Source organism: Triticum aestivum, chromosome 2A, assembly GCF_018294505.1.
Source record: "Triticum aestivum cultivar Chinese Spring chromosome 2A, IWGSC CS RefSeq v2.1, whole genome shotgun sequence".
In the NCBI taxonomy this organism is placed as follows: domain Eukaryota; kingdom Viridiplantae; phylum Streptophyta; class Magnoliopsida; order Poales; family Poaceae; genus Triticum; species Triticum aestivum.
In genome coordinates, this window is record NC_057797.1 from 67,448,849 (window position 1) to 67,458,719 (window position 9,871).

At 42.8% G+C, this 9,871-nt stretch overlaps 1 protein-coding gene and 1 pseudogene across 4 annotated transcripts; one reads left to right on the forward strand and one right to left on the reverse strand.

The window, feature by feature from the left end:
- The first annotated feature begins 1,827 nt into the window (after positions 1-1,827).
- Positions 1,828-4,077, forward strand: LOC123187528 (uncharacterized; annotated as a pseudogene).
- Positions 4,078-4,438: 361 nt separating this feature from the next.
- On the reverse strand, positions 4,439-8,984 carry LOC123187526 (fructokinase-like 2, chloroplastic). Of its 4 annotated transcripts, none has more exons than XM_044599401.1 (7): positions 8,861-8,984; positions 8,599-8,641; positions 8,303-8,408; positions 7,566-7,864; positions 6,804-7,450; positions 5,780-6,248; positions 4,439-5,045 (listed from the first exon to the last, which is right to left on the reverse strand). In XM_044599401.1, the coding sequence occupies exons 3-7, from the start codon at positions 8,359-8,361 to the stop codon at positions 4,783-4,785; spliced, it is 1,737 nt and encodes a 578-aa protein (XP_044455336.1). In that variant the 5' UTR covers positions 8,362-8,408; positions 8,599-8,641; positions 8,861-8,984; the 3' UTR covers positions 4,439-4,782. The 4 variants fall into 4 exon arrangements, with proteins under 4 accessions (XP_044455336.1, XP_044455335.1, XP_044455337.1 ...); XM_044599400.1 differs by having other exon boundaries at positions 8,303-8,413; XM_044599402.1 differs by having other exon boundaries at positions 8,303-8,478; positions 8,861-8,957.
- Positions 8,985-9,871: the final 887 nt, after the last annotated feature.

The window sequence follows — 9,871 nt, forward strand, 5'->3', positions numbered from 1 at the left end:
ATCTCGAGAGAGATCGAGCACGGTGATGAGGTCGGTGTCGCTACACACCTCTAGGGATCGAAAGTGGACCAAGATGGCTTTACTTCATTAAATGGATAGATCTAGTTGGGGAGGTAGATAAGTCCCTTCATTAAATGGGTAGATCTTGCTAGTTGGAAAAGGAGATGGCTCTAACGAATGGAGGGAGGAGAGAAAAATGAGGAAAAGAGAAAGGGGTGCATTAATGGAGATGGTGGAGGGGGCAATAAAGGAGAGAGATATGAGAAGGAAAAGAGAACAAAGCTAGCTAGTAGTAATGGGGGGAAGCAAGTGAGGGAGAGAGGAGGGGGGAGGTGGCTGTTGCACTTTAGTAGCAGCGCGAGTTCATGTCCGGCGCTACTGCTAAGTGCAGTAGCAGTAGCGCGGGGTCTGTGGCCCACGCTGCTTCTAAGTAGGGCCCATCAGGTGGCACAGTGCAACCGTAGTTGCAGCGGCGGGTCTATACCCTGCGCTAATGATATCTATTTAGCAGTAGCGTGTGTCTTTTAAGCTGCGCTGCTACTGTACGTAGCCTGGTGAGTATGGTGGGGACCACTTAGCATCAGCGATGTTTGGCACTCACGTGCTACTGTTAAATAGACAGCAGTAGCGTGTACCTTGACCCGCACTACTGTAAAGTAGCAGTAGCGTGTGCCTCTGACTCGCGCTATTGTTAAACCTCTACCTATAAGGTTTTCCCTAGTAGTGCTCGCTCACAACCGATGTGGAGCGGCGATATATGGGGGGGAGGGGTTGAGGGAGCTCCTACGTAGGTCGCGCTGGAGTGATGTAGCGCGCACCCCTAGAGCCCCCGATCCGGCGTATGCACCTATTGGCCCATTTGCGGTTTAATCCCCACCGGTTTTGGGAAGGTATCTACAACCTTCCCATTTTTTTTGTTTTTTACGTTTTTTCTACCGGTTTTTCTTTTTTTTTTCTTTTTTTTTCTATTTTTTTCTTTGTTTTCTTTTTTTCTTTCTTTTTTCTTTCTTTTTTCCTTTTAGGTTCCCTTTTTCTTTTTCTTTTATATTTTCCTTTTTCTTTTTCTATTTTCTTCTTCTTTACTTTATCACTTTTTTGCATTTCTTCTGTTCAAATTATTCTCTTGTTCATCGAATTCAAAAAATGTTCAACCATGTAAAAAAGTGCAACAATTCAAAAAATGTTCATCAACTTTAATTTTTTCTTCATAAAAAATCAAAATTTGTTCATTGATCTAGTAAAATGTTCATCAAATTCAACTTTTGTTCACTGTTTTCAAAAAATGTTCATCAAATGGAAAGTTTGTTCATTGAATTTAAATTTTTTAATTATATTTTCAAAAAAGGTTCATAAAATTCAAAATGTGTTCATCGTTTTTAAAAAAAATGATCTTTAATACAAAATTTGTTCATCAAGCTCAAAAAATTTTCATTGAATTAAAATTTTGTTCATCAAATATAGAAGATTGTTCATCATTTAGTAAAAAATTCTCATAAAAATGTGATCATCAAAAATAGTTTTTTGTTAAAATTAAAATATGTTCATTTTTTTTAAATTGTGAACATTTTTTGATTTCAATAACTGTTTATAACAATTCGTAATTTTTGAAAGTTTTATAACTTGTTTTAGTCCCGAATTTTTTTAACTTAGAATAAAACAAAAACAGAAAATTAAAAAAGGAAAATTAATAAGAACGAAAATGAAAACAGGGAGCGCCCCGCCCGCTCATGGGCCGCCCAATAGGGTGCGCGGCGGTGTCGCGACTGGGGGCGCCTCACGCGGCAAATAGGGGCGCCCGGGGTCGGGTCGGGTCGCTCCCCACTTCCACACTAGACCCAATCCTTTTTCCCAGAAAAAAAAAAAGAAGTCGATCCAATCCTCTGGGAGCCCCAAGCCCTAGCTCGATTCCTCCTTCCATGGCCGGCGGCGGCGGCGGCGGCGGTTCTTCTTATTCCTCTTCCACGGCGAGAGAGGAGGGGAGGGCGAGAGCGCGGGCTCGGAAGAAGCAGCAGCAGCAGCAGGAAGAGCAGGAAGACAAGGGGGCGAACCCTCTGGACCCAAGGTTCAGCGACTACGACCCCAAGGAAGGCGATTACGTCTACACCCGCTTCCAGCACTCCACGCTCGACCTCGACATGGAGTGTACGCCCCCTTTTCCCTTCCCATCTTTCGACAGTGGGTAGTTTTGTTTTTTAGTTTGGCAACCTATTTCTAGCTGTGTGTCTGATCTGAATTTAAATGCAAATCGCCCCTTATATGTGCATACATAGTCCATGTTTTGCCTAACCCTAACTGAATATGAATGATGCTCCATTGCTATATGATGTTTTGCCTAACTGACTAGTGCTAGCTCTGCTAGTAGATACTGCTGAGTAGATGGACAACTAATTTTGAGGACTAGTTTGATTCATTCCTCGTTCCTCATTCATAATTTATTCTTCCTCTTCTTTTGGCAGCACCTGTTGGTGCGATGCACAATACTAACAGGGTCTTCCCAGAGGGGGGGTTCCTGTTCTGAAACTCGGCAAATATTGTCTCGGTCAGGATCTCTTCCTCCGACTATGGATACCCGCTCAATGTCTACGGCACCATCATGGCCAGGGACAGTCTTGATCGCCAACGCATCTATTTATTCCAGCGTGCCAAGGACGATTGCCAGAACATCAGCTCCAAGGTATTATTGTTTCTAACCCCGATTGGTAAATCCAACAGCTTTTTTTCCCCAGTTTTACCCCAAGTGTAATTGCGACATATATGCACTTGTTTCCTCATTCCTCGTGGCCACAGAAGCACACAACCATGTTACTCGTCAAGTGAATAACTCTTCGTTGCTGCTTGTGGTTTGCATCATGTTATACGAATTTATTCATGCAGGAACACCATTCATTCTTTGATATGTATTTTTCAGAAAAAAGATGGTTTTATGTTTTGTATATTACTCCTATTTTAATAATGAACCTGGTAGACGGCTATATTAATTGTTCACATTTTACCAAGTACTATCTAAGAAGACTAGTCCCAATACAATTAGTGTTGATTTTAAATACCACCAATACTACAATTAATTCTAGCAGTAATCGGGATGCTACTGCAATTAATCTATTCTGATAACCTTCTTTTATCATTGAAACAGAGCTAAATAAACACCGTGTTTAATCAAACTTCCTTTGCAGAATGATGTGTTGGTTTTGACTGGCCCGAAGAGGGGACTGATGATATGTGATTCAATAATCTTTGAAGTTGATCTGAAGGTCAAGGATGTGAATGGTAGAAAGGTGAAGGACGAGAGAGTTAGCAAAGGCTTAATGGAGATTAATGGCATCAAAAGACTCTCATATCCACCGAAATACCAGGTTCAAACCGAAAAACTTGTCAGCATGCACAGCACATTGGATTTGAACTACACGTTTGTAAGGAATGCGGTGGAGGGCACCGTTGAGGCGAGGATCCTCGAGGGACCTGTTGATTTCCATGGGAAAATCGTCGCTCGCACTAGCAGCTTTCCATGTGACATTGTGCTACATGATAGCGAACTTGCTGGGATGCTAACAGCTGGTGAGGGTGGGATCCTGCAAACAGCGCGCCGTGTGGTCAGTGTCTCTATTGATGAGACGCTCCTGTTGACCGTTGCTGCTGCTACCAGTGGTGTTGGCACCGTTGAGTTTACTCCAAAGCGCGGCAACTATGATGAAGAGAAAATCACTTGCGGCAACTATAAGATGCTGGTGAAGGTCACTTGGTCCATTGTGTGCTGGTGAAGGTCACCTGGTCCATTGTGCCTCGTTGATTCCGTGTGTTCCTGGTTGAACATGCTATATCCAAAGATGTGTGTGCGCTGTATATGTTGTACTCCCTCCATCCATAATGCAGTGTCAAAAAACGTCTTATATTATGAGACGGAGGGAGTACTAAGTATGTCTATGCTTTTGGTGGAAGCTTAATTATCACTGTTTCTTTGTTACCACTCTGTTCGTTACTACTGAGTGAGGTAAGAATTATCCGGCATGAGCTATGAAGTAGGCTATGAAGTAGGACGAACAGACAAAAGTGTGTGTGCATCACTTTGATTTTGTTTCAGCACTCGGGTCTTGAAAATGTGGTGTATGTAGTTCCGTTCTTTCAACGCACAGCTCTGGCACACAATGCATTGCAGAATATGCAGGATAGATAACACCAGAATGTGCATATTCTGTTGTTATATAGTACGTATATATGTACATGTGTGTGCAAACTGAACTTGTCTCGATTCCACTTTGACGCGAGTAATGGTTTGGGATTTTGGAATGATCATCATCATATATGAAAGGAATGCGGAGGTGACAGGCCTGAATGATAGATAACAGATAAGAGCTTTGCAATAACATTTCCGACGTTCCAGTTGACAAATACTTGCCAAGTTAGGCATAACACAACCAACAACAACTAAGCTAGCACAAACTTTGATTTGAACAGCAGGCACCTGATCGACACATGCATTTCATATGATATTATTAGTATTAGGACAATGAACCCACAGGGCTTTCAACACTAGTACAGGGGCAGCAGCAGCTACCATGGAAACCTCAGACCTCATCAACGTCCTACTAGTGTTTCTTCTATCTGAAAAAGAAAAACATACTAACCTCAGCTGCAGGTCTAAAACTAACCTTCCTGAACACTGTAACAAACCTAGGCTAGAAACTGCAGGTTTAAGCTAATCCTTCTCAACACCAGCTCCCACTAAGAGCACGTAAACACTGCATAGTGCACAGATGTCGGCTTCCTTCCTACACATTCTTCCGTTCACTCGACATGCGCGAGCTCGCTGCCCGATGGGTTCGCGGGTTGCATGGCGTCGGGGATGGTACGGTATTCCCTCTCCGTGATGAATCTTGCTTCCTCATGTTCGCTGCTTGGTTCTGCTATCCCTCTGGGAAGGAATCCCCGCTCCCGCGCGGCCAGCCACTGATCAATGACGCCGCATTTGATGGCGTGCTTCGCTGTCTTGTGCAGGTAGACCTTGTCCCTCACCAGGTGAGGGTTGATCGACAGCATATTCATCAGGGCTGAAACAAAAAAGGCAATATACACATCTTGTCACCTCAACTGTATTTAGTTCACTCAAACATCAGGAGTATTACAAAAACACATAAAAGATGAATCATCATTAATCATGTCAGCAACCATATGTTGATAGAGAGTGGTTCTTCTACACCCACTTTCGGTGCACCCACGGTGCACCCACGCAAGAAAACATATCAAAACATTTCGAAAAAATCTGAAACTTCGTGAAAATGATCATCAACAAATGTTATGGGGGCTTGCAAAATTTGGTGGTCAAATAACATTCGAGGAGCTCTCTACAAAAAAGACAAAATCACTGAAAATTAGTCAAAATGTACGTGCACTGTTTGAGCAGATTTTGCAATTTTGTCTTTTTTATAGAGCGCTTCTCGAATGTTATTTGACCACCAAACTTTGCAAGCCCTCATAATATTTGTTGATGATCATTTTCACGAAGTTTCAGATTTTTTTTAAATGTTTTGATATGTTTTCTTGCATGGGTGCACCGTGGGTGCACCGAAAGTGGGTGCAGCCACTACTTTCCCATGTTGATATCCAGATTTATAAAGACAAAAAAAATAGTGCTATAACAAATGAGCAATGCATACCCTATCCACACAGTAAAAATAGGAAGTATCGAGTATTGTGCTAACAATTTCTAATGTATTCTCGATGATGTGAAATTAGTGCCATATTCTGCACAAGTCAAGAGAAAAAAATGTATCATATTTGGTACCTGCAGCAATGGTGTCTCCTGACTGTGACATTTCACTGGTGAAAGGAGTAATCGGCGCATCTTCCGTCCCACGAACCGAGCCATTGTGTTTTTCTGTGTAGTAGTGTATCTTCGAGGTCCCGTTGGTCACAAAGAGGACCTTCAGATTGCCATGCCATAACTTCATAACAACTTCTGGGCTGTAGTGTGCGAATTCAGATTTCTCGTCTTTTGTGTCAGAATTCTCAGATGGTTTAATACCACAGAGGAACTCAAGTTCCTGCTTCGTGACTTCGATGATATCAGCAGCTTCCCACGCCTCCTTGATGAGTGATTTGGTCTCCTTACTAGATGACCATAGTGGCATTGGAAGATTAAGATCAAAGAATGTTATCCCGCTAAATTTCTTGGAGACCTCGATTGCTTTTAACAATGATGTCCGTGTAGTCGGCTCTAGCAAAGCTGACGAATTATAGTAAAACATCTTAGCCTGCATTAAAAGCATAAGAAGGTCATATCTCTGTTAAGACATACTGCATCCGTCCACTTTAAAAATAAACAAATAATAACTACTTGATTTACCTAAAATCAGAGTGGATATTACACAGAGACCTTTAGCCTCTGAAGTTTGAACTAGTTATTCCCTATAAATTTTTGATATGCTCTTTTAATTTGGGGGAAAACAATTAGGTGCTCACTGTTTGGTTTTCAGTATATGGAGCGACAGTCAGCACTTCACTATTACATAGGTTTTTAACTTTTTATGCAATTCTAATTTTCATCAAGTCATATAAAAAAACATAGCAAAAGTCTCTGCTGAAAAGCAACAAACTGGAAATATTTCTGCATCTTCTGTCTAAAAAATAAAGGTACAAAGTCTTCCTCGGGTGAATTACATAGAGACTATTTTTATGATCATTAACTAAGCATCAATCAGAAATTACCATATTAAGTACTCCCTCCGTAAAGAAATATAAGAGGGAGTAGTAACAAGAATGTAGGATATGGTGTCATTGGAAATTTATTTTGATGGGCTTGTCTTTACCTCTTTTAGAACATCTGGGTTGATATCAGATTGCAGAAAACAATCCTCTGCACATGGTTTAACACAGCTTGTGTTCAAGCTACCTCTGCTGGTCACCTTCATTAAGGACATGGCAGTTGGCGCTGAAGGATCCAAACTAACTGCTCTAGTTTGAACTCCGTTGACATTTAAGTGATACAGCATACTTTGACCATACTCATCATCGCCTAATTTTCCCATGAACACAACCCGGCCTCCAAGAGCTGCTAGAGCAAGGGCAACATTGGATGACGACCCTCCCGGTGCCCTCACAAATTCATCAGGAGACCAAAACATATCCTTCATTCTACTATGAATCTCACGATCCACCAACCTTTTAGCAGGTCTTCCAGAAGGAATAAATGAGTACTTAGCTGGTCCAAAGCAGCAGACAAGAGGCACTAATTTGTCAACCTCTTCAATATCTTGTGATAACAATGCCTCTACTTTACTTTCAAGATCATTGGCTGAGCTGTGAACTTCCATTTCAGTAGAGGGCATCAGATCTTTGCTCTGATCTTCCCCTTCATCGTCACTTAATTGTTCAGCCACCTTAACTTTTCTTCTGCCTCTCTTCTTTGGTTCTTTTGGCTTGTCAGCCTCCTCCGGAGAGGATGCAGTAGTAGCAGCTGCGACACAGGAGAGAAGTTGAATTGCTAAGGGATGTGATCTACCAAAATCATAAAGCCCATTGACCAATATACAATAAGAAGTGCACTCTTGACTGCAATATATGCACGTTACCTTTCTTTCGACCTCTCTTTTTAACTATCTTAGGCTCTTCAGGGGACGCATCTTCAGTATCACTTTGGGCTTCTTGTGTTTCCCCTTCTGATGCATCTACGGTGGCTTTCTTTCTTCCACGTTTCGCAGGTTTTTTCTTGGTCTTTGGGGTTTCAGCATCACTGTCTTCACCACTTGAGCCTTCCTCTACATCTTGAGAACTCTTCTTTGACACGAAACTCACGTTCCGGTGAAGCAACCCCATTTTAGTCTTCGTCATATTCTTTCCCCAGATGGTGGGCTTATAATGTAATTGACCCCTGATGAGTGACCAAATTAGACAATGTTCATGGTTAAAGGGATAAAGTAGTTATCATTTAAAACAGATGAATATGTTGGTCACACGGACCCAATTGAGCCTTTTCAGATTAGGCAGCGTTGGTAAGATATCGTCGGTGAATGACACATCACACTTGTGGATGATGTTAACGTCTTACTTTTTCTAAGATTAACAAGCTGACCATGAGAATGAAAATATAAACCGAAAATGCAGCAGACAAGTTGGCAGCAATCCCAGTCTCCCAGTGAAGCACCATATATGCAAGACAAGATTGAAAGAAATCTGCAATGTTCACGTAATCATGTTTCCACAACTCGCCACTTCCATGGCGACATATTCAGATTCGTCAGAAGGAAAAACACCTCCTTCCCTGATGAAGAGATGCAGCGGGGAGTACAGCGGGGAAGTGAGGGATCACCTGATGCAGTAATATGGCAGGGAGCAAGCGAACTGAGGAGGGAGAAGAAGAGACGCCATGGATAGATGCTAGATGGATAATTCGCTGTTTGAGCAAAGAATCCTCACTGCACTGAAGAAATGCTTGGATGTCAGTAATGGGTGTCGCAATGCACAGGAACAGGAACAGGATACACCCTGCACAGGAACAGGTTAACACAGGGAACTAATAACTCATAGTGGCAGCACTCGGGCTGCACCTACACACGGAGAATTCATGGCGGAAATGGAGAAAAGAACGCATGGTACTGGCGTTACCTTCTCTTGGCTTGGTTTGCTGCTGCAGTGAAATCGAATGAACCTGGAAAAGGAGAGAAAAGGTTAGAGTCTGAGACCCTGTTCGTGCTGAGGGGTTGGAGCAGAGGAGGGCCAGAGGGGCGCCGCGGCGGAGCGGAGAGGGAGGGCGGAACGGGGCGCCGTGGGAGACGAGAAGGGGTCGGGGCGCCATGGGAAGGGAAGGACGCCGCACATGGAGGGGAGAGGGGGAGAAGTGAGAGCATGGAGAGGATAATGGACTGACCAGCGCCGCCTGCCGTCGCCGAGGAGGTTCCTCCGCCGCCGCCGTCCGGTGTGGAGCTCTCTCCCCTGTGAGCAGCTCGGTGAGAAAGAAGCGCGGGGATTTGGTGCTGAAAATTACACGCCTGCCCTCGCTCTGAGGATAAGGTGCGGAGCCGTAACACTGCGCAGGAAGCGTATTCTCACGGGAATGCGCTTACTCCTGCTAAAACCGCATTACGCAAGAATACGCCAGTCCAAAGGAGAAACGGTTTTTGTGCATCAACTTCCTGTTGTTGGCCTCGAGTCGCCCCTCCTTCTCCCTCCTCCCTCCTCCATCCACAACCCCTCCTTCCTGCTATATTTTGATTTAGTAGGCTAGTTGATTTAGTTGATTTAGAACATTTTGATTTAGTTGATTGAGTATGCTAGTTGATTTAGTAGGCTAGTTGATTTAGTTGATTTAGTAGGCTAGTTGATTTAGTATCCATCATTTTATTGTTATTTTTTCTGTACATGAATAGCTAGATGCTTTTGTTTTTCTGTAATAAGTTATTCTTTGGCAAAATGCAGGTGCCAATTTAGTTAAATTTGCTACTTGTTTTCTTAATCAATTATTTTAGGCAATAGGGGCCAAATTAGATGAAATATCTTGGTAGGTGGTACCCTGATTTGGTAGATATTTGTGAAAAGTTTTTTCGGCAATAGGTGCCACCGAAATGCTTTGGTAGGTGGTACCTTGTCATCTAATATGTTATTAGATCTTAGGATTATGATTGTCCATCAAATTGCTTCTCGCGGAAGAACCAAAAATATCACGTGCTACTGTTTTTCTTTCCTGTGAAGTGGATCGTTAATCCTTTGCTCATATTGCTTTAGGAAAATGGTGCCACCACCACCACCATGTCGACTGTGCAAGTCAATGTGCACCAGCAGCCTTGCAACTGGCAACCTGTTCGGCATCTACTTCCAGCCGAGTTTTCGTCATGCGGCGGTAAGAAATTAGATGAAATGTAACAACTATTTTATTTTTAGT

Excerpts from the sequence above, each read along its gene's own strand:
- LOC123187526 (XM_044599401.1), bottom strand. The coding sequence starts at position 8,361 with ATGGCGTCTCTTCTTCTCCCTCCTCAGTTCGCTTGCTCCCTGCCATAT. Across the intron at positions 7,865-8,302 it reads CTGCCATATTACTGCATCAG|GGGTCAATTACATTATAAGC; the intron begins GTGATCCCTCAC and ends GTCACTCATCAG. Across the intron at positions 7,451-7,565 it reads AAAGAGAGGTCGAAAGAAAG|CTGCTACTACTGCATCCTCT; the intron begins GTAACGTGCATA and ends CCTGTGTCGCAG.